The 27,262-nt window shown below is 38.2% G+C and overlaps 3 protein-coding genes across 3 annotated transcripts; 2 read left to right on the forward strand and 1 right to left on the reverse strand.

Annotated features, from left to right (window-relative positions):
- Positions 1–264: 264 nt before the first annotated feature.
- LOC107224069 (formin-binding protein 4) lies at positions 265–7,402 on the forward strand. The gene is made up of 13 exons (XM_015663983.2): positions 265–698; positions 1,320–1,477; positions 1,607–1,724; positions 1,898–2,107; positions 2,234–2,399; positions 2,487–3,607; positions 3,770–4,221; positions 4,349–4,482; positions 5,484–5,629; positions 5,790–6,038; positions 6,147–6,508; positions 6,649–7,008; positions 7,121–7,402. Exons 1-13 carry the CDS (start codon positions 623–625, stop codon positions 7,211–7,213), a joined length of 3,645 nt encoding a protein of 1,214 aa, XP_015519469.2. The 5' UTR covers positions 265–622; the 3' UTR covers positions 7,214–7,402.
- Positions 7,403–8,328: 926 nt separating this feature from the next.
- LOC107224062 (40S ribosomal protein S13) lies at positions 8,329–9,891 on the reverse strand. The gene is made up of 3 exons (XM_015663977.2): positions 9,738–9,891; positions 9,102–9,229; positions 8,329–8,690 (listed from the first exon to the last, which is right to left on the reverse strand). Exons 1-3 carry the CDS (start codon positions 9,758–9,760, stop codon positions 8,386–8,388), a joined length of 456 nt encoding a protein of 151 aa, XP_015519463.1. The 5' UTR covers positions 9,761–9,891; the 3' UTR covers positions 8,329–8,385.
- Positions 9,892–10,168: 277 nt separating this feature from the next.
- LOC107224065 (serine/arginine repetitive matrix protein 2) lies at positions 10,169–27,246 on the forward strand. Its single transcript, XM_015663980.2, has 14 exons — positions 10,169–10,305; positions 10,967–11,156; positions 11,338–11,412; positions 11,648–11,717; positions 11,820–12,226; positions 12,444–12,677; positions 13,097–13,702; positions 15,846–16,093; positions 17,178–22,881; positions 23,401–23,842; positions 24,022–24,119; positions 24,305–24,433; positions 24,543–24,682; positions 24,810–27,246. The coding sequence occupies exons 2-14, from the start codon at positions 11,031–11,033 to the stop codon at positions 24,826–24,828; spliced, it is 8,298 nt and encodes a 2,765-aa protein (XP_015519466.2). The 5' UTR covers positions 10,169–10,305; positions 10,967–11,030; the 3' UTR covers positions 24,829–27,246.
- Positions 27,247–27,262: the final 16 nt, after the last annotated feature.

Raw genomic sequence — 27,262 nt, forward strand, 5'->3', positions numbered from 1 at the left:
CATTTCGTGTACGTTGGCGCCCTGTTCAACAGACGAAAACATCGCCGCGATTTTCGGGGCGATTTCAGCGACCAATGAAATTGAATTATTTGACGCATGCGCAATGTATGTATAGTTTCAAGAGATTGTCCGGGTTAAGACCGTGGTCCGGGTACTGGCTCTCACGCAGGCGCAATAAGTCTCTGCCATAGTGAGAAAGACAGAATATTTTGTTCTCTCTTTTTATCCAACGCTACCTAACAACAAAGGCTCCTCCATTTCTATAAGGTTTATAATACTCCGTGACTTCGAGGTTGTTTTGACTTTTAAGGTTATGTAAGTCCTAGTAGATCTGAGGGTGTGAGAGAGGATTGCGTTTAGTTAGTATTTATTCATTTATTATTTGCGGCGCTGTCGTTTGTTGAACGTGTCTCATCACTCAGGCACAACGGAACTATGTAGAAAAAAAGACATGCCGTTGAAAACAGAGAAATAATAACAAAGGGTAACATTAATGGTGGAAGAAGGACATACCTATCTGCATATCCCATTCCGTACAATTTTGTAGATGAACGAACCAGAATTGAAAGAATTGTTGCACCGTATGTTGTAAACTATATATCTGAGTTACTGTAACATACAAATGAAGAGACGACAGCGGAGGCCCGTTTTGGATATCAATAGCGAACAATCAGAATCTCCTCGGGGACGCTGGCAAAGTAATTACAATTTCCATTGGATTGTTAAAATGCATCTTTTTGTTTTGTCGCTAACTGTATCATCGATTATCAAATTCCAGCGAAAATTCCATAGCAATGCATTTTGGCTCTGAATAGAGCCTGCGATAAAATATTATCTTAAGTGAATTTTCGTTTGTAAAGGTAACTTACATCAGTACATGTTTCACTATCTCAATAAACTTGTATAAAACTTTTGTAAACCATGTGGTATTCTTGTAATTTTGTCACAATCTTTAGTTCATGTTTATTCTTTTATTTTGACTTGAGTCATGACGGTTTTTTTTTTCAAAGTTGAGGCAAAAATTAACATTTCTTTCAAGATTTCAGACCGTCATTTTATTTTTGCCAGCTGTTTAATTCTAATTCTCTTAATTTTTTAAAATCAATTAATTTCATTGTTCGTGCATCAGTTTTACTTTATTTATTTCTAACCAGAAATATATAGCTTACATTATTCAAGTGTAGTGGTAAAAAAAACCGAGATAGTGTCCAATTTTTTTACAAATAAAAGTTTTTTATTTTTTATGTATGGCTTTAACCAGGTATCTGTTAGTAAAAAAATTTAGGCAATAGCGTAATAATTTTTTTGTAAAATTATAGACAAATATCAACAGATCGCTGTTGATCACCCAGAACAAAATGGAAACCCGAATAATCCATTGGCCAGTTTACTTGGCCAGTATAACTCGGACAGTGAAACCGAAGATGTGAAACAAGAATCCAATCAACTGAATGATAAAGTTAATGACTTTTTAAAGGTCATTCTTGATTACTTAATCTACCTTGAGTCTAAGTCTAACTTGAGTATTTTGGATCTGTATTTTTATTCCATAGTTTATCATCATTGTTGCTTGTACAAATGGAAAAATTAAGAAATGGTTTTGCAGGAGATTCAAATGATCATCCCGGACACTGTTAATTCTAACAATACTAAGAAAACGACCGATCCAACGATTCCATCACAGCGGAGTAGTCAGCCTGGGCAAAATGAAACCTCAAACAGCCGTAATAATTTTATAAACTTGAAATTCACTACAGAGATCATTCAGATGTTTAAAAATTAAATGAAATTTTTATACTTAGATAACGCACACTTTTTTTACAATTCTCTGAAGCATTAATATTAGAGTTTTAAAAATGTTTGCACTGTTCACTTTTTTTTTTTACTGTTCTTATAGCCTGGCAAGAATGTTTCGATGAGACAACAGGTTACCCGTATTACTGGCACATTGAAACAAACGAAGTAACTTGGGAAATGCCAAGTGAAATGAGATTACACCGGGAAAAATCCTCTCAAGTTAATCAGAATCAGAATCAGGTCGCAATACAGCATCAAACTCATCCTGCTCACACCCAAGTACAATGGCCAAATTTTCTGCCAAACACATGTAAGCGACTGATGTCAATTACAATTAAAAACTTTTATTAAATATTTTACACACTGTAGCATTAACTGTAATTTCCGTAAAAAATACTATTCGTTCGTTTTTTCATCACTACACCTGTATTATTAGATCCAGAACTGCAAACCAACATTCCAGAGGGAATGATACCCAAAGAAGTCGTTGCTAGAAATAGAAATAGACAAGTTGGTATATCTAGAGGGAATCAACCAAGTACTGAACTCACTACTGAAGCTCCAAAAAAAACTGGGCCAAAGGATGATGAATCTGACGATGAGTACGATCTTTCGAAATTTCGGCTATTTTTTTTTAACTGCATTTGCATTACGTTGTCCTGTTTACTAACATCAAGATTTTTTTGCAGGAAAATTGAAATGATAACATCGTTTGGCGATGAGGAAAGTGAGTCTGACGGAAGCGACAGTGATTCTGCATTGAAAAAATCAACATGTGACAAAGTCTCTGCCCAAAAAATTCATAAATTGAAAGAAGTTTGTAAGAATTCCCTGTCCGAAGTCGAGGAAAGTCCTTCTATTGGTCCTTTTCTTCCACTGGAAATCATTCCCATGATACACGGACCTGAGAACGTTAGTGAAAATGGTAATAGTCATGTAGATAATGGTATAGAAAGTGTTACCAAAGCCGAGGGAAGGGATGAAAATGTATATTCGAGCAGAAAAATTGAGAATTCTTTAGTGAACCAAAAGGTGACTGTTAAGTCTGAGGATAGTGAAGAAGAGAATATATTAATGAGACTCAAGAACCAGGCAAAGCTGCTACAGTCATTGGGAGGTGAGGTTCCAGAGTCTGTTGAAACTTTGATAAAGGATGAAGTAAACGATCAGGCAGAAAATCTGGAACAAGATGACATAATTTCACAGATAGAGAAAGAGATGCCCGTGGATCACGCGAGAAATTTTAGTTCTATTAGTAAAATGAAATCAGAAACATTGAAGGGCTTGACTAGCAAATCATCCAGACTACAACAGACTGAGAAAAACAAGGATATCAAAATCTCACTTGTTGCTGGGTACAGCGACGACTCCGACTTTGAGGAGGAAACTTCACCCAAGAAAACTGGGAATGCTCAACCACTATTTCCAATAATGTCCAACTATACCGGCAAAGAGAATTCTGATAATGTGTTGCACAGTACACTGAAAGTTTCCGACGAATTTAATCCTGCAAAGGATGTTTCTGTGGTTAATTTAGGAATAAAAGGTGCAGAACAGAAGCAATGGGATTTTGTTAATGCTGGTAAATTATCGAACAGCAGTGCAGAGGACGCAGACAATGCAGACGGTGATTCAAGAGGAACAACTGATAATACGAGTCAGTCAGCGCTGAATGGACAAGAAAGCTTAGAATCTGGTGAAACTAGGACAACCAGATTGGACACTGAATTAAGCCGTCAACAAACTTTTTTGGAGAACTTGGAAATGCCAGTTAAAGGATTTCAGCGAAAAAAACGAATTGCTTTTGATGGTATATTTTTTACACCTTCACATTCTGCTTGATTCTTCATTTACTTCTTGTGAGAAATAATTCAGAGAGCATCTGCGTTATATTACACTTTATCATAACAATTGATGTGAATCAATTGAAATTTTCTTACTAACCGCACTAAAATTCATACACTTTTTACAGTTGTGCCAAACAAAATAAGCAAACCACAGTCGGAGTCTGTGACAAATCAGGCTTCGAGAACTGAACCCTCATCTTTGACTTTTTCGACAACTGGAACATCTCTGGATGATTCAGAACGCCATGGGTTTGGATTTCATAAAGAATCTAAGGCGCAACCAGACGCTGAGACTGGAGATTCCTCCGGAGAAGTTTCAAGAGATAGAATTACCAGCAACAAACAAAAAACAGATAAAGAAACTAGTCAATCAAACAAATGCATAAGCTTTGTCAAGGGAGAAACGACTGAGAGCTCTATCAGTACAGAGGAAAATGTCAAGTCTGAAGTAGATAAACCAATCGTTGACAATAAACAGTTAAAAGAAATGACTGAGATTGTTATGGAAAAAATTAAATTTCTCTCTGAGGGAAGCCAGAATCTTTCGGCCATTCAAATAATGGTGATACAGCTCCAAGTAAGATTCCTATACCTTTTTGGTAGAACAATTTTAATTTCCATTCGCAATCGCATGTTCGGTTATCGAGATCAATCACTTTTCAAGTCTAAAGCAACATTTTCAATAGAAATTTCAAATTCAACAGACCTTGGTTGGCGCATGGGAGGCAGGAGACTTGAAGGAAGGCTACTTGCATGAGTGGTTGAAGGGTACGGGACTTGAGTTGGGCAGATTAGAGCAGGCAGCTGCGCCTCCAGGATGGGATTGCCACTGGGATAGGTAGAGTATCTCACACACACCGTTAATACACGTGATATTCACCTGCTGCAAGTTTTTGCGGCTATAGAGCTGGTAAAAAGTACAGATTTGCCGAAAAGATTCCACTTACGTCTCAATTTTCGGTGCTCATTTTATTTCTTTCTCATTGTTCCCAACGATTTCATCATCTGCAAACTGCAAGAAGATGGAAGAACAATTGTCACGAGTTTTCGGGAAAAAACTCCGCATGACCACCACAAAAAATAGTTTCACATAACTTCTTCTAGATCGAATAACTGAAACTTGGATGACACTTTGTGACCAATTTTAAATACGATATTGAGCAACGAGTTTTCAGATATCCAACCGAAATAATTATCTTCGTGATTTATGCTTTGTCTTGCTGTTTTAGGTCATCGGGAAGCGATCATGATTTCAGTGGAAGACATCGGATTGCCAGAGTGCGGGATATTTTACAATGTTTTAGAGCATAAAAACTAAAATAAATTCATTCGTGCTTCGCTTACTAGCAGAGCCAAATCAAATTTACCAATTATAAACAATTCCTAGATAGCAAAAGGCGAATATCCTGGTTTCTTCAAATGCAAATTTCTTTTTCTTTACTCAGCATGAAAAAGCAAAAGAAATTTCATCTACATTTTCAAAGAGGTTTTTTTTTTTTTGATTTTCTCTTTGCGTGTTTCAAGATACTCCTGCGATATTTCAAATTCTTCTCTGTGACTTTAATATCAATTTTTTCATGTTATATTTCTGATAAATGTAATTAGGAATTTAACACATGAAAAAAATAAATAAATAAATAAATAAATAAATAAGAAGGAAGGTTCCTTCTTGGCGAACCGCAACGCAGGTAGGGGTATCAATGGATTATGTTACTACTGTTTAAAAAACAAAAAAAAAACAAAAAAAAGTTGCACAAGACGTGCAGACGAGTAAATAAACGATTAAAATCTACCCAATATTCTCACACATTATTTTCCTTCTCGGGGGGATGTTTTTAGATCGCATAAACGATACTACTATCGCAACTCTGTCACTGGGGAGGCTCAATGGACATATCCAGAGGCTGATGTTGTTGGCGGTACTGAGGAAATGGACTTGTGCACCACGCCACCTCCCCCAGAGGACGAGGGTCTGCAGCTAATCGGTACATATATTTTCATTAATTAAAATGACAATTGGAGAAAAAAAAAAATCAGCCTCTCAAAATCCACAGAATGTCTTTCGAGATTTTGGATGATAAAATCAAAGAGAAAGTGATTGCAAGATCACAAAAAGCGTCTGTAATCACTGACTTCTTGTTACAGAAGAGGCGTCAAATGAAACTGAGCAGAAACCTAAATTGGATTCAATGCCATTAATTATTACTGGCGACAACAAAATCATCCAGGTAACCAAGGACGAGTATAAAAGCTTAGAGGCTCCACCTCCACCTCAGATTTCAAGTCCAAGTCCTCCGCCACCGCCGCGAATATTTGCAGCCGACTTGAAGAAAGGTAAAAAACGACGAGGAAGTACCAGTGAGCGGAGTTTAGACTCAAAAAAAGAAAAAACAGGTAAATGAATATCATGTCTTTAACAATTATGCTTGAAAATCTTGAATGTAAGAATGGTAATAAATTGCTTAATGGTTACATGTTCTTAATGTTGGCTATTTTTTACAGAGACGGCAGGTTCTTTGTCCGATGGAAACGTCAGTGTGGATCCCCCGCTGCCCTCGTCTCCCCCCAAGAACCCTTCTCAGCCTCCACTTCCCCCGACTCCTCCTCATCCTGCGGTTATTCCAAACCCACCTAGCAGTGAACCCTTACCTCCAGGTGTCGACCCTAAAGATATGCCTTATCCTCTGCCGGCTGTAACTGCGGTGGAGCAGAGCGTTGTCTACCCTGGGCCAACGCAGCAGACAAATCCGATTTACGCAGCAACGATCAGTGATCGAGGGATAGCTGTTCCAATTATTGATCACCGGTCGACGATCATTCAAGGACAACTAATGCACTACCCAACGTATCAGCATTTGCACAATGTAAGATGATCTAATTAATCATTGCTGAGGTAGAGAAAGTTTAGAAAAACAAAACCGGGGAACAGTGAAATAATTGAATAATTTTCTTTGTTACGCTGCAGCAATTGGATTGCTTGAAATTTATATTTTTTTTCCAACAGCAAGCAATGATCGCGGCAGCAGGAAGTCTGACAGGCCAGGAAGCCGTACAATTCGTGATAACAGATTATGCTCAAGTTTATGCCAATACACAGGTGATTGCCAAGCCTCCTGTCAAATCGCAGACCGAATCGCTGGGCTCAGCCCTTGATTCGTTTTACAGCGATATTGCATCTATTGAAAAAACAAACTCAGAACAAGAATGTATGATTCAACAAGACATTGAAACACGCCGGAAAGAAGCTGCTACTCCTCCACTAGCAACATTGCCTAACACAGTAATTACGTCATCTTCGCATGCAGAAATCGAACAGCCTAACGCGTCTATAGATCTTGCAGGAAAAGAGAAAAAGAAGAAAAAGGTATACTGATTTAATTATAGGTTTTAATTTCCTGAGATTCACTGTAACAATTACTTACCCATGTTACTTTACTGATTTTCTTTTAATGATAAATTTGTTCATTTATTTTTAGACGAAAATAGGTATTGGAAAGAAACAGAAAGAGATGTCGACTATGGTAGCGAAATGGCAGAAAGCTCAGCAGGACTTTGGTGACAGCGAATAGAACGAATTACAGTGATGAATTCAGAAGTTTATATGATTCACATTACCTGATCAACATACAGTGAGAATAAAGTGTTACAATATAAGGACAGAATGAGTGGAATTGGAATAGAATAGTAAATGATAAGAATATAATATGTATTATACTTTGCAGAAATAATTGTCAAGGCAATTAAATTTTTCAATTAAATCTCGAAATTTTATTACACCGAAATCCCAAGTCTCACAAATGTAAGTGAATATGAAATCTGTTTGAAATAGCACAAACATCTGGCTTAGTGATTGGAGTCAGGATTGGCTGTAGAATCTGTTTAATTAAGGAATAATTAGTAATTCTTAGTATGATGATCCATCTCTGTAATGACAGGATAACTAGTCAGGAGAGATGAGACAATAATCGAAAAGCCTTTAGATTCTCCAAAGAGTAGGCCTTCAGGCTGAAACTAGAATATCTGGGTACCGCCAGCAAGAGAAGAATCAGCTAAGACTTAGTGAAGGTGAGTTTCTGGTCTAGAAGTACACAAAAGGGATAGAATTTGCTTAGTGATAATCATCAAATGCAAATGAAACCTTATGTACTGTACTCAATACAACACAATGATTCAATTGAACGAAAGTAGTCTGTCAATGAGAGAGTGCAGATTTAAAATCGTGAGATACGATAACAAGCAATATATAGCTAAACGTCAGCCCGTAGTAGCTAGCTGAAAGGTGGTTGACAACTGAACGATCCAGAGGAAAGCTCCCTTATATACTCAAATCACGGGAGCGAGAGCGTCCGCTTATTACGATCGATAACAGAGAATAATCTAGGAAATTGAAAACTGAAGAGAGCTAATAATTATCGGAAAATAAGAAGCAGACGTGTTAGGCCGTACACAAAAACATCGACTTTTTTAAACAAAATTACAAAGAAAAATAATGCCGCTTTCAAATACCTTTTTAAAGAAATATTATAGAAATTCTATAAACTCTCCATTTTAAACGTAGATTTGATGATTCGGAAAATATTTTTTTCACTTTGTTCTACCGACATCTACCTGAAACACGAGATCAGAGATAGAGGATCTGTTTGTGGTTGTAACCAAATCATGTGAAAAATAAAATTGCGGACGATTAAATCAATAAGTGGAATTTATTGATGTAATAAAATTTTAGTGTACAGATTATCATTTAAGCGACAAGGGCGCTAGCTGTGGAGCTTTCGTACTTCCAGTTGGGAGGAAGGGTACTTTTGGTTTTGTAGTAACGAGCAAGCCTATGGATTCTCGACTCTACTAGAATCAAACGGAACTTGCTGTCCTTGTCCTTGCGATTGCGCTCCAAGTGTTTGCGGATAGCTACTGCCTTCTTGATCAGGTAGTACAAATCCTCTGGTAGGTCAGGCGCCAGCCCCATTGCCTTCTGGATGCGCAGGATCTTGTTGCCGGTCAAAAACCGGACTTGGGCAACTCCATGAGAATCACGAAGAATCACACCTAGGTAGTTTAAAGATTGATTACAGATTTATTCAACTCGTATCAGCGCTATTACTATATAGTGCTATTGATAATACATTTGAATCAAGCTTGCTGTTCAACGTTCAAGAATTGTTAGTGGCTACCTATAATGAAGTTGAGATAAGGTACCCAAAATCACCTCAAAAGCCACAAATAAAATTAATCTAGCAAGCGTCTAGGAAGGGATAAGACTAGATTCAGTCAAACCTCAGCTGGTAGCTTGCATAATTTTAAAACTAAGTAAGCCGACATAGTATCTAAATGATAAAATAAATAGCTGGCGTTACTCGCTGTGCGCATCTTTATACGTGTATATAACATGTTTATGCAATGTGTGCCTTCTTTGTCACGACACAGCTTGTTGCACATGGTTTAATAAAAGATACATACCAATTTGAGACGGAGTCAGACCCTTCTTGGCCAGTTTATAGATGTGTTCCTTACAGTCCTCTGGGGTGAGTTTCAGCCATGTTGGAACGCTGCGCCTGTAGGGCAACGCTGACTGGGAAATACCCTTTCTACAAAGAGATAAACAAAAAATTTTTATTATTGTTACTTTATGGGTGAAATTGTTTATTCAACGTTAGAACCGATATGATTTAGTACTGTTCAGTAACGTGAACCACGTGTTGGAAATGTGCAAATGCATCATTTCACCGATATGCCGCTTGCATCAGCGGTTATGACCATCAGACAAGCCACGGCATATTTTTAGACGATATTTCTCGAAGTTATTTGTGCTCCGTGCTGTGCAACCGTTATTGGAAAAACGGACGCTAGCTAGAAATTATTGACGGCAAATATTCGTGGATGAAACGCCATTGCGGAAATATCACACCGCGGGATGAACACATGGCGACGACATCTCGCGAGTAGGTTTATTCACGCGTATATCAGTGTCCATACACCGCTTAGCGAAGGGGTTTTAGCTTTTAAATTATACGGGATTTTACGAGATTCGTAAAATCTAAGGAAAAGAAAGGTTTATATTCCAAACTTTTGATATTTAAGACAATAATCTCTTACCCGGGAGCGTGCATGCGACCCATGATGCCAGATTTTTCTTACCGAAAGAACTGCACTAGCGCCCTTTCGGCGGACAACACAACCACCTAGGTCATTGGTCATAAAATATTCAGGCTGTCGGCTGGGTGGCGTGTGCTTTACACAACGTTGCAGCAATCACAAAACCCTTACCAGAAATGGTTTTACCAATTGCGTTCATGAACAAACACTTGGCACTTCTTCACAGCGAAAGACCTTTTTTACTTTTACAATCATTCAACATACGTAAGCGTTGATGTAATAAAAAATCTAAATAATGTTGAATTTCGAAAGATGATTTCAAAAGTAAAAATGCCCCTTGCAAAACTTCAATGTAACACTAACAAATTCCGTCAGATGGCTAGTAATCGCTTGATGAAGATTTGAGAATCGGCAACGTCGGAAAGTCGGCTGAATCGTGCAAGCGACTAGCCTAGCAAGAATTGGTAAAAGGAAAATGGCCGCGGTTTTCTACAACCAAGCGTACCTCTGGCTGTCATTATCACCAAAGTTTGTCATCACGGAATAAAATATTTTTAAAACCGTATAGGTATATGGAAATAAGTTATATTCTTACGTAGATATCTATTAATAATACTGAAGTAATATTTCATGCATCACTTGTACCCAGGCGTGTTAAATTTTGCAAATATTTACCAACGACCGTCATGTTTGGGACGCAAATTGGTAACAGAACGGGGAACTAGCCAAGGATACTACGTGTGTGAACAAGAAAAAATAACGATAGATGAAACGAACCTTGAATAATTTTCGAATATTTTGACTACTTATATCCCCCAAATCTTCGTGCCAGATCTTACTAGCGAATCTGAATTGAGACGTCTTTATTCGGTTTCCTTTGGAGAATTTTTTTTAAGTATTCGACCCTTCCACTTTTTTTTTATTCACCCTTTTCACTCCCTATTTTCTATCTCCCTTTCTATACATGTGTGTATGCTTAATTTGCATATAGCGAAAATAATTTGTAGTTTTGAAGGTTCGTGATATTTGTCCCACCTTCATCACTACGTCCAGGGACTGTTCGTTCCAAATAAATCAGCCATCAGTCAATGTCGATATTACATTATTCCAATTTATTGCAAATTTGAGGGCAACCGATTATTTGCTTCTTGAACCTGTTGTGGTTGTATGAGATTACTTAAGAATACTCATAATAAAAACCTGTTGTATCGATGTTGTCTGTTATTCAGCTGAGGTGGTGAGCGAAGCAAGGTTGGAACACACATGCACATGTTTTGACCGTAGTGAATGAAGATGTCTAGCGATAGCGAAGACAGCGAGCATTCACCAAAGCCTTCCAAACGGAGACGAGTTATCGTTTCTGATAGTGACAGTAGCGATGAATCAATAATAGGGATGCCAAGAAAAAGGAGAGTATATGTAAGTAAATACGTTGAACAGATAGTTGAGATAGCAAAAGGTAGAGTTTTACTTTCAATACTGTAGCTTTTCTATTTAATAAATTTATTCTTTGACGGTGTGAGTAAACTAAACTGCTTTGTATTTTGAATTCTCTGTTGAAGATAGAGATTAAATCTAATTTGTTATATTCATGTTTCAGAGGGTCACAAGTGACTGCGAGACCAGCTCAGATGATAGCGATGTTCCAAAGCCTGTAAAGAACAGAAAAACTTATGTAAGCATATTTTAAATAGCATCCAAACGTCCTGCCCCCCTCATTTGGAAGATCAGATTGGAAATGAAAATGAGAACCTTAATCACATAGCAACTAATATAACATTATTCTGTCATATCTCGAATCAAACAAAGTAACTGAATTTTCACAAACATCATTTATCTGTAAGGATCTCAGTTTTAGAAAATTTTAATCAGCTGACCAATTAATCATCTCTTTTTACATTAAATTGCAGAGACTCGTCAGTGATGATAACACAAGTTACGGGTGCAGTGATACAGATGCTGATGGATCAAATGATCTAGGTTAGTATATACTTGTTTGGTGTGTTAATTTACGTGAATGATGAACTTTCTCTTTCATCTTATTCTGGCCTGAGATCTTACCCCAAATTTTTTCTTTCACAGTCATCGATAGTGATAGTTCAACCTCACGGTCAGACTGGAGGACTGTAGATGGTTCGTCGTCAGAGTTGGATGGACAAGGTGGCACAGGTACTGGGCGGAAACCTAAATCGTCAAATGGGCAAAAAAAATCAAAATTCAAAGTAGAAGGAGAATCAGGAGAAGTTGCGGGTGTTAATGAAGCGACTGCAAATGGAAGTGACAGCGACAGTGACAGCAGTAACTTGCAGGCAGAAAAATGCCCAATTTGTTTGCTATCCTTCAAGAAACAGGAAATCGCTACACCTGAATCTTGTGACCATTCTTTTTGCCTTGAGTGCCTCGTCGAATGGAGCAAGAACATCAACACATGTCCTGTCGATAGACAAACCTTTACCTTAATATTGGTCAGGAAAAATCTTGGTGGAAAGGTACTGTTAAATGAGAAATTGAAGAACAATAAGAAAGTAACAGTAAAAACCTTTTTTTTTTTTTTTTTTATATATATCATTAATTTCGCCCTATTAATCAGCACATTCATTGATCTCAGAATTTATGTTACGACTTAGCCGTACTCTTTGTAATTTGACATGTTTTAAGCAAGTGCTAGAAAGAAAAAGCTACATAGCATTTTCATGATTTTTTCAGGTCATACAGCAGCTTCCAGTTACTATCAAACCTCCGGTTGAGGAACAAATCCAGGAAGATGCTACATACTGCGAGATTTGCCAACAGTGCGACAGGGAAGATCGAATGTTGCTGTGTGACGGTTGCGATCTGGGTTATCACCTAGAGTGCCTCACTCCACCCATGAACGAAGTTCCTATGGACGAGTGGTTCTGTCCTGAATGCGCCCAAAATAGTCAGAATGATGCCGAAGTGGTAACAAATAAACTTATACAAGAGTAAATAGTAGAGTACAAATCAGGGAGTGGTATAAAAAAACATAAACGAAGACAGCTCAGAGTCATCCCGCAGAAGCTTATGATATTTTTCTGAATGATTACCATAAAGAACTCGCGAAGAGCACTTTATTATATGACCTGGATAGCTGGATGAGTAGGTAAAAAAGATTATGAATACATTTTTCCATCATTTACGAGCAAACGCTGAGTTTGATCAACTTTGTTTGTTCCAGTTCTAAGTTGGGCTAAAAAGTTAACAATTATTTATAACGCAACAGAATCTTTACCACCCTATTTCGCAAAATCTACCCACAATGTTTTTCTTGATTGCTTATAGCCCTGAAATAGGTCCGAAAAATGAATGAAAGACTAAGAAACGAAACTGTGAAATTTTAGGTGGAAATCGACCTTGACGAGGTTCCAGATTTGATGGAAGAGGCTCGTAGACTGGGCGAATCGTACGGGAGAACGCGAACCGGTCGTGACCGCGAATTGTCGGTAGGTCCACGCGTAATTCCTCGTACTCGTCAAACGGAACGCGTGCGGGCAAATATACGCGCCGATCGTAACCGGGCAGCGTCTTTATCGCGAGAAACAAGACACGCGGCGGACTCGCGAGACGCGGTCGTCTTCTTCGATCCTGACCAGCCCTCGACGTCGTCGTCCGGTCTTGACTCGGTTGCAGGATCAACGTCCCGCGCTCGAGCTGCGGAAGCGGCGCCAGGACGTCGCGTTTGCGAAGTCACGGGCTCTAAAAAATCGACTTCTAAGTCTGCGTCTAAGTCTAGTACGGTAAAACGTAAACGGAAAAAGAAAAAAGTTCGCAAAACCAGCAGCAAGCAGACGATCATGAAGCTGCGAAAAGTGAGGCTAACTGAGATTGACGATGACGGCAAGAAGGTGGAAATCATCACATACGTTAAGGTCAAGTCGTCCGGAGCCAATGATGGATCGTCGAAAACACGTAAATACAAGAAGAAGAAATCGAAGCGCAAGCGAAAGGTACAATACCAATAAATATCTCAGATGATATCTGCAATTGACTAACCCAACTGTGTACACCTAGACAAATATGCGCAAAATTAGGCCATGATCCATTTCTCATGTGATATTTGCATACTACATGAAATTCAATCAGTTGTAAAAATTTTGATCGAATCTATTGCTAGATTTTAGACCAGAATTTATGAATTTACCTCTCTCTTTTTTTTTTCCCCCCTCTTTTTTTTAATAAATTTACATGGACTTGCGCTCATATTCCAATTAATTTTCGAAATGAGTTCCATAGATTTCCACTGTCTGCAAGATACTTCGAAAAAACAATATGCACTAACACAATTTGGCTACAATTTGAATTGAATCTATTCATATTATTTATGTAATACTTTTATACTTGCAAACCGGGTTGGGATTAGGAAATTTGAGAGTGATTGACAATTCGATCTTGTCGCAAATCTGCTTACCGAACTTAAAAAAATCTAAATTCTCTGATCATTGTAAAGATTGCTCATGAACCAGCTGTGATTCAAAATAAGTACAGTATCTGGATTCTGTGGAATATTGATAATGTTTAAGAAACGTTAACGGGAATCCTTGATATAATATTTTACCCTAGTCTACTCATATTTTGCAACTCAATTCACTTAATTTTTCAACCAACTTATAGTTACTTCTTTCATGATAGTCAGTCTCTTAAGTACAAGAGGTTTTCTGAAACAAGCCAAATTTTTATTTATTTTCAATGTGTTGAAATCAAACACGAAAGCTATACATGTCCTCTAGTCTCTAAGTTCCAAACCGGTGAATGAAATTGTTGTAACAGCGCAACGAATAGTGCATCTCTGCAATATGGGACATTTTTTTGTAAATATTTTTGCACTCTTTTATATTCAGTACTGACTATAATAAGAATAGTAACAAAGTACAATCATTTTTATTTCCAATGTATCATAATTATGAATAATGCAGAACCTAATGACACTGATAAAAAAAATTGCAATTTATAAAAAATCTTCTATTGTTTTGAACGGTTTTGATTTAAAAAATCCTACTGATTCCACGCGAATTGTTAAAATGGGATATCAGTTTCAGTGACTTGGAAATTATAAAAATATATAAAAAACCGCTAACAATTTCACTTTACAACATTAATTTGATATTACTCATTTTCTGTATTGAAAACAAACGGAAGTACTTAATGTTCGGAGTTTGAGTGTATCTCTTTTTCTTGTAAAGAGAGACAAAAGTAAAATTGCGTCTTGTTGTCTTCTCACTTCTCTTGTATAAATTTTCGCTTAATATATCATTATCACAAGAGCTAAAAAAAAGCATAATTATACATATGTGTATTAACCATGTCATGTATCGCGTAATTTTTCAATTAATGACCACATGATTGTTCATATTATTTTTTTTCACTCATCTGTATCCAACCTTAATCCTTAATCCTTGATTCATGTTAATAAAAATTTTTTGTCAGTAGAATCTTTTGAGTTTTTTTTTTTTTTTCTTTTCGTGTTTCTCACATTTTTTTTCCGTCTTCTCATAAGTACACTCTTTCATCATATTATTCATATTGAGATCAACGATGCGAAAAACGAAAGTAGAGTATCAGAAAAAAAAAAAAATTAAATTGTAACAAGTTAACCATTCAAATTTTGCTTTTTTCTCTTGGTAAACGTAAGGGAGAAATAAAAATTGAAAATAGTTCTAAGTGAAAATCAAAGATTTAAGACAATTTTGGTATAAATTTAAAATTTATCAAATTCAAGTAAAAAAGTTATTTTGATCTTGTCGATTGCTAAATAAGTTAATAACATAAAATTACATTAGTAGCGATGTACAATTTTACAGATTACTAAGCTTAAAATTCTTCAGAAATGAGTAATACAAGAAACGAATCAGAAGCAAATCTCCACTTAGTAAAATCACAGGGGCTCTATACTTCCCAAACCATTTTTTACAAGCTATAAAATTATACGAAATTGAGATCCATTAATCTTAGTATGTACTCAAGACTATCTAACTTTGATAACATCAATAAAGAACGCAATTTCTTCTGAATATTATAATTAAGACAAGGAAAAAATAGCTAATATTTATTTCTTATGTGCGAAATTTAACAGTAATTTTTTATCAATTTCAGCAACGAGGTAGATATCGTCGTGCCCGTACCGTACGTTCTGTAGCCAAAGCTCAGACTGTCAAAAAACGGTTGGCAGTGGCGCTGGGAATGAGCAAACCAATCCGTAACGTTCCTCTCCTCGTGCCAACGGTTAAAAATCGTCAAACCATAAGCGATCGCACACTGCTCAGAAATTCAAGATACACAGCGGGTATATCTCAAGTCAGCCTCTTCGGAAATTCACGCGACCTCAACTACAGCCCGACTGGGTGAGTGAAAAATTTTCCAATACCTATATTTCACCAATCATTGTATAATTTATTTACTCGTTTTTTCAGTTATTGTTTGACACTTGTTTTACTATTATTAATTTTAAAATTCATTTCGTTGCTTTGTCTTGACTATTAACAACATTTATGGCAAGTTACGGTATTGATTGGGTATGCGTATACCTTTTATTCGCATTCCATTGCGATTTATCAATCATCGACTAGAAAGACATTGATGTACTTACCCTCCAGTTATTGACAATGAGGTTCTTGCGAAAATTTTGCGAATGAATTTGATTTCAGGCTCGGTACGCTACAGCTTTACGTACATTTAAACCATATTCCTATACGACGATATGAATTTGATCTCTATTACAGTTATTACTGCTGTTATTACTGCGATTATGATTATGATTAATATTTATTTAGTATTGCCTGCCAGGCTCTAATATCAAAGAACCCTCACGACCATAAGAGAGTAGGATATTTTTCTGGGTGTATGAATCGAATTTTACCTGAATATACAAGGATGCGCACAATACACATTGTTCTGGTTTTATCTGCAAACATTGATTCTAATACTATTATATTCTTAAATGTCGTTTAAATGTTTAGTGTCTAGGCAAACCATATTGAACGAAGCATTTGAAGGCAATAATTATTTTATTACGGAAGAGTAATTGTCATTTACAATTATTTGCAAACCAGCAAGGAAAGTTCTTCTTACTTACCAGATTTCAACATTGCATTCTCTTTTAGAACATATTTGGCAATCGCAGAGAAAAACTTTATCTGTAAAACCTATAATCTCTGTAAAATCCGAGCTCGGTATTGATACATATTATTGCCTGCGAATACGTTAAATTATTGGATACATACTGCGAGAGTCTCTCGAAGTAGGCCTGTCAAGCCAGTCGAGGTGATTACAATACATGCCTTTCGTCAAATGCTGTAACTTTGCTTCGATTGATAGTTCGAAAGGTCCACTTTGAGAGATTCTCTTCGTATACGTACAGATGCAGCAAGCCATTTAGATGCATCATCCATCTAAATGGTGTGAAAATTTATTTGTTTCCCAAAACAGGTCCGACTCGGAAGAATCCGACAGTTGTACAGTTGGCGGTAATGGATTACTAGTAAGTAGTCGTCCCAGAAATGCGATTGCATCGACACGTCGTCACACAGCATTGAAAACGATTTCAAATCCACTGATACCACGTGATGAAGTAAATCCAGATTTGATGACCCCCGTCGATCTGATTGGTAGCATATTGGACAGCCAAGAGTTCTGGCACTCTAAGAAAAACACTGATTTAACTCTGAAGGCAGACGGAACGTTTCTGATAAAAAATAACACCAACAACAACAACAACAACAACAACAACAACAACAACAATGACCACAATGAAGACAACAAGCACAGCATAAACAACAACGAGAGTCCGATAAAGAAAAAAATCTTGACAAACGACGAGGAGAATATTACAGCGAAGGAAACACGTCTGGACTTGACAAAGACCGATCAAAATGATATGGTACAAAATCCGATGTACAACAGTCCAAGAGGTGGAGGAAATCGTGGAAACTTTAGGGGAAGCGGTAACTATAACTGCGAAAACAACCGGCATAGTTATGGCGGGCAGGGTTATGGTGGAGGCAGAGATTCGTATGGGGGAGGAGGAGGCGGAGGAGGTGGACGGCACAGCTTTGGCGGGCCAGGGGGAGCAAGGGACAGTTATAACAGTGGCCGTGACTTTAGACCCCCAGGTAACTACAATCCAGGATTTGAAATGCGCGGTCCTCATCCAGGATTTGCAGGAAATCTTCATCCCCCGTTTAGGAACCGCAACCCTCAGCAGCAAAACTTCCGTAACGAAAGACCAAGGTTTCCACCTCCGCTGATGACGGATCGTAACGATCGTCAGCAGCCGCAGCACCAGCATCAGCACCAGCAACAGCAACCGCCGACACCGTTCGGCCATCAAGACGGTAACAGCGAGAGACCACCTCCTCCTGGTTTTCCGCACCAGAATTCCTTCCAGAGATTTAGACCCCAGATTCATCCACTGATGTCTACACCACTGCCTGGACCCAGACTTCCCCCGATTAGGCCTCCAAGCTTTATGCAGGGTAATTTAGGGCAAAGCTTCCAAGACGAGGGGTCAGGGTTTAATTTGCATGACGACGTCCAAGATCACTCGCACTTTCCGCAAGCTGGTTTAAGCAATACTGAGCCCACATTTGGCCCCAGGAATCAGGCGCCAGATGAGGAAGAGTGCGACCTTTACTCGGATATTGAACAACCTGACAATAAGAATTCATGCGATAATGACTCTCCAGTTGTCGATGCTTTGAATAACGACCAGGGCGTTGGGAGTGTGCTGTTACCTCCTCCGCCTGAGCCGCCGTCCGGTCTTCTTGACTTTGAAGAGTCAAAGAGCGACAGGGACTGCAATGACAGCGATCAGGAACTTGTAATTGACGACAATCCGAAGGAGGATAATAGGGAGCACAAGAGTGACGATAAGTATGATCCCTTCGCTGATGACAGTGATAGCAATGCCGAACATGGTGAGAGCCATGGACTGCGAGGGGTTTCAGAACCTGCAGCTCACTCTTTTGCAACTAGCTTTTCTAATCAACAGGCTATCATCGATAAGCCTGGAATCCGACTGACCGCTTATGACGACGACGACGAAGACGACTCGCAAGCTGACTGTCCAAACTTTTCAATTTACTCATCTCAGACAATGGATGTAGCTAGAAATAGTGAACAGGAGCTTTCCCAGCAAATAGGACCGCTCGAACCGCCGCCTCTGCCACCCGATATTCCTGACGACGATGATATCATTGTGGGTGATGTTCAGGCCTGTGATTTGTCTGATATACCTGAACCGTCTGATCCCTATGTCGAATCATTGCAGAAGGAAAGACAGACGCTCAGTAAGATACCACCGAAGAAAATATCAAATGACAGTAGAGGGAAGATCACGTTTAAAATTGGCAATAAATTTAAGCTTAGCAACAAACTCAGCAATCTGTACGACGAAATAGATGAGACTATAGAAACCTCGATCCAGCAGGAGAAAGAGGTCGAAGAAAAGAAGAATGCTGAGATTGAAAAGGCAAAGGCTAATGAAGAAAAACCTATTACCAAGGAGGTTAAAGTTGCCACAGAGACTGAAGATGAGACGGTGGCGAAACAGGATAGGACCAAGGACACAGATGCTGAGGAGAAGTCTGATGATGACGAGGAAGAAAAATTGGAGGAACTCGAAAAAGAGCTCAAAGAAAAGGAACAGAAGCTAAGAGAAATGGAGCAGCAAGAGGAGCTGGAAAAAAAGCAAAAAGGTGAAAAAACGTTAACTGTGATTGATGACGAAGAGGTAAATGAACAAGATACTACAAATAAGGGTGAGGATGAGCCTGCTGTAAATGACTTGGATCAGTCACGCGATTCATCCAAGAAGAATGAATTCAACTGCGAGAAGGAGAAAAATGAGACTCCATCGATGGTTGACTTGACTGAGAAAAGCTCGGATACAATCATCTCCATTACTGACACCATCCAATCGTCATCGCCAAAGGTTACAGCCGAAGACGATCTGGAGGTCAGCCTCAAGGATAGTCTTGAAAATACGCAAAAGAGCCAAGAAGCAAAGAGCAAAAAAGAGGCCGTTACTACTGGAGGATGGACGAGGGTAGACAATGTCCAAACAAACATTGAAACTCTAGCCAAGGAACCAGTAAAAGAGAGTAATGTGCTTTATGATCAGATAGACGAGGAATTCATTTCAAGGAAACCTGAGAACCCTGATGATAATGCCCATGATGACAAGGATGAAGATAAAGCACAAGAGAAAAAAATGAATAAGACTACAGAATGTGAAGAGAAAGATGATTCGGAACTTATTGAAATTGAGGACAATTTGGAGGAGGCAGGCTCCAGTGAAAAAATGGATTTTCTTCCGGAAACAGAGAATTTTCCCCTGGAAAAAGACCCTAGTGAGATATTCGAAAGTATTGTGCACACTAACTTGCATCAACAGAGCTGGGAATCTGACGGAGCTTATACTCCTTGCAAAGACGAGCTGCCTGTAAAATATAAGGATAATGACAGAAGTTCTCCCTCGCCTTTCGAAAGTGGCCTGGAGCCGATAACCCCGACCAAAGATAGATCAAATGACGATTTGGATGGGTGCAGAACTCCCGCAGGATACGCGGGTCTGGGAACAGAAGCAATTTCAGAAACTGACGAAGCAATGAATTTTGAGGATGAGTTAGCACTGCTGCATCTAAGGAAGGAAAAGGAGATGGAGGATGGAGAAATAATGGATGACGGCAGAATGAGCCGTAAAACAAGTGAAAAGCCTGGCAAGGAAAAGGAAGACGACAGTAAGAGGAAGAAAAAAAAAGATAAGAAGGAGAAGGGAAAGGAATTGGACAAAAACAAGGAGAATATTGCATCACAGAACCAAGTATCGTGGAAGAAAATATCTAAGAGTACCAAGGAAAGGCAATATCGCGACAAGGACAGGAGGTCGAAGTCCAAGGAGAAAGAAAAGGAGAGAGACAAGGAAAAAGATAGAGATAGAGACAGAGACAAGGACAAAGATAAGTCGAAAAAGAAGGGAAAGGAAGTGGCAAGAAAGAAAGAGAAGCGTAAGGAGCTCGAGAGATACGATGTGAGAAAGATTGTAGCTGACAAACCGTCGAGGCCAAGAAAAGATGAGTATGGTAGAGATATCAGGGATGAGACTAGAAGCAGATCTAGAAGCAGGACTTTATCGCGTAGAAGAAGTTTTTCCAGAGATCGAAGAAGCAGATCTCACGAAAGAAATCGATCGAGAAGTAGATCTAGATCCCGAATGCGAAGATCTTGGTCCAGAACCCGTCAGTCTTATTCTAAAGGAGATCGATCAGTGTCTAGAAGAAGATCCTTGTCTCGATCAAAGCGTAAGATATCACGAAGGAGATCGGTATCAAGGAAGAGATCGGTGTCGAAAAGACGATCCAGATCTCTCTCAAGGAAGCGCAGATCCTCTCTTTCACCGAGAAGGCGATCCAGAGGTAGATCTCTGTCTAAAAGTCGTCGGTCGAGGAGTAGATCCCGGGATAAAAAGAAGGATAAAGCAAAAAAGCACAAGTCTAGAAGCCGCTCGAGAAACAGAAAGCGATCACGATCAAAAACACCCAAGAGAATATCCTCCAAATCCCAAGACAAAAAACACACAAAGAGAAAGAATGCCTCCCGTTCGAGAGATAGGTCAAGGGAAAGATCGCGGTCCAGGGATCAAAGAGAACGCAATAAAAACTGGGAATCGATTAACGAAAAGATAATCGAGAGAGAAAGACGCCCGGTGTCGAGAGACAGAAGATCCTGGAGTGCTCAATGGACTCCGTCCTGGTCCAGATCACGGTCCAGAGACCCATCGCCAACTAGACACGAAGAAGTGGCTTCTCATACAGGCTGGTCGTCTCCTGTATTAGATACTGTTCCAGTCCCTCCTAAAAACTTGACTGTTATACTGACGAATAAAGAAGCGATAAAGAAAAAGAAGAAGGAGAAGAAAAAGGACCCCAAGAAAATGAAGGAGATTGAAAAGCGAAAGAAGAACAAACGTAACAGGACTCCACCACCTTCTAAAGAAGTTTTCGCCAGCGGAGACAACATACTTGTTAGCGTCTGCTTCAATAAGGAGAATGAAGTAAACCAGGCTGAGTTACCCCCCCTGCCTGAAGTTATGCCACTTGTGACACCGACAGTAAAACGCAGGCGCCGAGAAACTGCGCAAACTGCTGAGCCTGTGCTTAAAAGGTCTAAGAAGGAAAAGGTTAAAGAGAAAAGACCGCCTAAGTCTCCGAAGAACAAGAAAGAGAAGAAGAAAAAATCAAAGGCTGCTGAAATAGCAGCAACAAAAAAACCTGTGGCGGTAATAGACCTCGACCAGTCTCCGTTCAGGGAACAAACACCTTCTCCACGTGACGTCATAGTACTTAGTGACGACGAGGAACACAAGCAAACCCAGGAAATAGCCACCCCTGAGCAGCATGTCTCTGCTCAGGCTACTCCTCAGCATGAGCAGTTCATTTCTCAGGGTCCAAAGACTCCGCCGGAGCCGCAAATTAAATTTTCTATAAACAAGCAGCAGAGTAACCTCAGGGCGTCGATGATAAACCCTCTTCACGAGGAAGAGGAAGAGGAAATAGACGAAAGAGCTGACGAAGAGTTGGAAATGAGGGCTCAGGAGGAGCTCGAACTGCGACTTAAAATAGGGCCCAATACTCCGCCCGAACCACCCACATCACCGCCGACGTCACCTGACGCGTACGATCCATTCGACCCTACAAAGTCAAGGTCTCCGACGCCAGTAGCCAGTCAGGAGGCTACACCAGCAGACGAGAGAGACAGAAATCAGTGTAGTTCACCAAGAAATCATGACGCAACTGATACTCTTTCCTGCACTCCTAGTGAAGCAGACAAACAGATCCAGGAACAACAGAGTCAGGACACTAATAAACAGATGGATAAACCCAAGATCATATCTATGGTTACCATAAGGAAAGCCTCACCTAAGAGAGACTCACCGCCTGTTGGTGATGGACAGACTGAAATAACACAGCCGAGCGAAAGTCCCGCTAAAACTCAACAGAGTCAACAGAACCAACAGAATCCGGTTAACTTTACAAACATTAATCCGGTACTTGCTACTGTCACTGCAGCTGTTCAACGTAGCACTTTGTTTAACACCAGTACACCCATCAGCACTCAAAGAAGTTTAATACAGGTGGGTATATTTGTTTTTTCATAGAGTACTTCAGTAACTAGTACACTTGAGGTGTTTTCAATCTATCTTCGATTCACTCAGCAGGCCTTGTAGTTATAAACCGCATCCTATTTTCACACCTGAAACAGAAAGATGTCAGAATCGATATCTGGTGGTCTAGACTATAAGGTCCGCGTCTTTCATAAACGTACCATCCTTATCGTTTGGTGAGTTGAAACTTTTTCACTCTGGGAATGAAATGGTTTCGAATCTCGTAACAAAGTTCTTCATTATTGAACACTTAACCACTCTGATAAGAAAAAACCTCAAAGTCTCCAGTTTTAGATAAAAGGTTTCTCGGTTTTTAAGATTGGTGAGAGTGAATATACACCTTATGTTCTTTTCCTAGTACCAGTAAGTCTCGCATCTTCAAGTTGAGATTGTAGTAAGCAATGTTGAGAAAAAAAACTGAACGATATCTTGAAATGCGAGAAACTTTTTGATATGAGAATGTACAATGACGGATTATATTAACGACAGCCAAACCGAATCTCGCCGATAAATCAGAACAAACAGAGATCAAACGAGAGGCCACAGCTGCCAAACTTATTCACTAATCCGGCAAAGCCGGCTCCATCGCGTGGCAACAAGTCGACATCTTCACAGAGCAAAAATGCTTCAACAATGGGACAAAATGGAAGCGACGCTACACTTGAGACCACAAACGACACTATTGACATGTCGTCGCCGTATTCGCCCGGTTCCAGTCTTAGCGATGGGATTTTTGATCCTCCCAGTCCAGGAGGCCACAGTCCTCAACAATTGCCCCCTGGTAATACAAATAAAAATACACCATCGAAAACTGCCAACAAACCAGCTGATAAAAAAGACGCTTTTGACGTACTCTTTGGCTCGTCACCAGCTAAAGGTCTGGGAAAAACGAGGGCGAGAAAAGTTCTTGAGAAGGATAAGAGAAAGAAATGTAGGTACCAACTTCTGTTATCCTTTTAACTTGTTTAGCGTACATATTTACTGAGCTAGAAAATAAAGATAGTGGTAAAGTTATAGCCTTGAAATCAGGGATCTCTAGTGATCCTAAGTACATTGGTATTACGTATATCGCACGTTTTGCATAGTAAAATTCTCTAATAATATTTTTAGCAACAAATCCCAAAGTCGGTGTTCGAATGGACGAAAACCAGCTTCAGATTTTGGACGATCTCCCGAGTTCAGCCGTCGAAATGCAGGTGAAAGACAAGGTTCGGTTTTTTTAATGATTTTTTTTTGAATTTTTGACGCATAAATGTTTATTTAAGTGATCCAGTTATTTTTTGACGTTAAAAAATATACCTACATTGATAGAACCAAACGACAATATTAATTATAACAATATTAATGCATAATTTTTCATCGTTATTACTTGATTTGTCTTTCCGATTTTCAGTTTCTAAAAAAATTAAACAGACAAGAAAGAGTCGTAGAGGAGGTGAAACTAGTTTTGAAACCACATTACACAAAGAAGCACGTAACAAAAGAGGAATATAAAGACATTATGAGAAAAGCTGTGCCTAAGGTGGGTCCGAATTGCATCTACAACCTCTATTTTACAACAGTATTAAACCAAAAAATTCAGTGCAGCGTGTTTCTATGTACAATGCTACGTGTTTTTGCGTAAATTTCAGATTTGTCACAATAAAACGGGGGAAATAAATCCTAAAAAAATCGGCTTGCTGGTTGAAGCTTACGTGAAAAAATGCCGGATGAATAAAAAAAAGAGTTTTGGGGGTGCGACGATGAATCAGCAAAAGGCATCTAAAGCTGCGTAAGTATACCCTATTACTTCTATACATTCGAGAAATAACAACATTCCGATATGTTGATTCAAGTACAAAGAGAGAATGTTTCATTCCATAATGAAACTGCTTACCATTTCCGTTTTATCATTTTAGGAAAAATCTCTGGAGTTGATCATAAGCCAATATTGGGTCTAGTATTTAAATATAATATGCCCTCGTCGATAAAATTCCGTACTCCCGAGAATCGAATCTGGTGGTAAGTGAAAATACACAATAGCCCGGAATGAATATGATTTTGAAAATGAACAAGATTATGGATGTGAACACGAATATGAATATGAATATGAATATGAATTCTACTCCACATCGTTAATTCTAACTGTAAGGAAATCAGAGCAGTATAATCTGCTATAAATCAACACCGAACAATGTGTATTGTGTGTGTAAATACTTATACTAATGGCGTCTATCGATTATCCATTTGCAAACCCCCGCCCCAGATATATATATTTTTCTTTAGTTTTTGTTTCCCTGTTTTCTTTCGTTCTCCACTATTTAACTTTGTTTATCACATCACAACATTATTATGATTGGTCAAATTACGACCATGATCACAGTCGCAACGATGATGACGGGTTTTGTCCCAGTTGTAAGTAAAGGGCAGTCATTGATTGACTAATTTTACTCTTTAGTTCATTCGTTGGTAAAACACGTTGTAAACTTTATATTGGGATACTGTTTTTTCTTATTGTCTCTTTTGTTCATTATCTTTGATAAATTTTAAACATATACAGTGACAAATTCACTCCGCACTATATTAGAGAGAATTGAGGCTCTACTGCTACATAGTAATTTTGCTATAAAGTTTTGCTCCTCATACTTTTTCCGAAAATAAAATTAAAGAGAGGGAGAGCAATCGATGAAAAACTCAATTCGCATTATTGAGAAATAAGTAAATGAATAAATGTGTAAATAATCGTCGTGCAATTCTTCTGGAAATAACTGATTCAACTCCTAAGGAATTGGATTAAATCATTAATGTTTCTCTCCTAATTGCATTTTAACTTAGTTGTCAAAACTGACTGTGCGCCAATATTGTTTCTGATTCCGTTTTTTTAATTCCTTACTGTATAGACTTCATAATAAAAGTTGTCAAACTTTGGTACGACTTTTTCAATATAGATTGAGAGATGCTAACGATTATCGTTTATCGTACAACGTTTTGCTTTGAATGAATTTTGAAGGGATAGCGTGGACTGAGGTAGACCAAGTGGAGAAGGTTACACACGGTAAAAAGATATATGTATACATATAAATATAGGTAGATAACGACGCAACTTTAAAATGTACAAAGATTTGTACGACTTTGTTCAGACTTATAGATGATATATAGCATTAAACCGTATTTATGGTGCGTACACCTGCTGTCCAATAATTCGTCGATGAGTTTGATAGTGAAAATTTAGATACTTTCAATTCGATGAATATGATGATCATTATTATGATTATTATTTTTATTATGAAAAAGAAATTATGTAACGCCTAAAGTCTAGTATTATTATTTAACGAATTATTATTATTATTATTATTATTATTATTATTGTTATTGTAGATAAAGAGTGATAATCGGTTACACTGATTGTTTTGTATAGAGAATACACAAGGAATAATTATAATTGAAAATTTTTGATTGTTTCATAATACTGCTACTGTGACCGTAATTAATTGCTACTGCAAACACAAATTCAAAGGTTTACGACGGTTACAATTACGTGTAATTCGTTAGTAACAATATCGTGATTGTAAGTTCGATGAACCAAAAAAAAACTATAAACGAAAAAAAAGATTTGCAATCAAAATCGACTGACGCTTGTTTACATGTGTAGAGTTCACGTTTTAGCATTTTTAATTTTACTTTGATTTTTTTTCTTTTTTTCTTTTTTTTACCAATTAAATATTATGTCAGAAATACGAACAATGTTTCAAAGGTAAAAGTATTTGAAAATATTGGAAATTTTTTAACAAAATGAAAAAGTCTATGCAGAGCATCATTAACAATAGGAATAAAAAAAGAAAACGCAATGACAATTTTACAGTGATTTTACAAATGAAAGATCTCACGGTCGTCTTTGATAGTTACTTTATTACTACCGTTACTATTAATTGAAAATAACCCTCGTTGTTCCAAATTGCTACACACCAATCCATTTACACCCCAAATTCGGTCTATTAGCTAATGCGTGAACGGTAGTGTAAAAGAAAATTCCAACAGCCAAAGCAGGTGTTATTTATTTATAAAGCATTCCGGAGCTGCTACTTGAACGCCTATACTTCACAATTTTTGTTTATGAAACAATTTAATTTATTAGTCATTAAAATATCAGCTTATTTGTAATTACAATGCCAGTGGAGTCGTTAAAAATATACTTCACGCGTGAGATTAATGCACTTTGTCGAGTTTTGAAAAACTAAATTCTCTAAAGATTTTTCTTGTTTGGCGTGTTCTTAACTAAAGTTCTACATTTTAACACAATTTTTTTTTCATTTTTTGTTGACACTACATTTAAACTATTGAACTTCGAACATAAAACTCAAAATCAAAAAAC

The sequence above is a fragment of the Neodiprion lecontei genome, chromosome 5 (assembly GCF_021901455.1).
Source record: "Neodiprion lecontei isolate iyNeoLeco1 chromosome 5, iyNeoLeco1.1, whole genome shotgun sequence".
NCBI classification, from domain to species: Eukaryota; Metazoa; Arthropoda; class Insecta; order Hymenoptera; family Diprionidae; genus Neodiprion; species Neodiprion lecontei.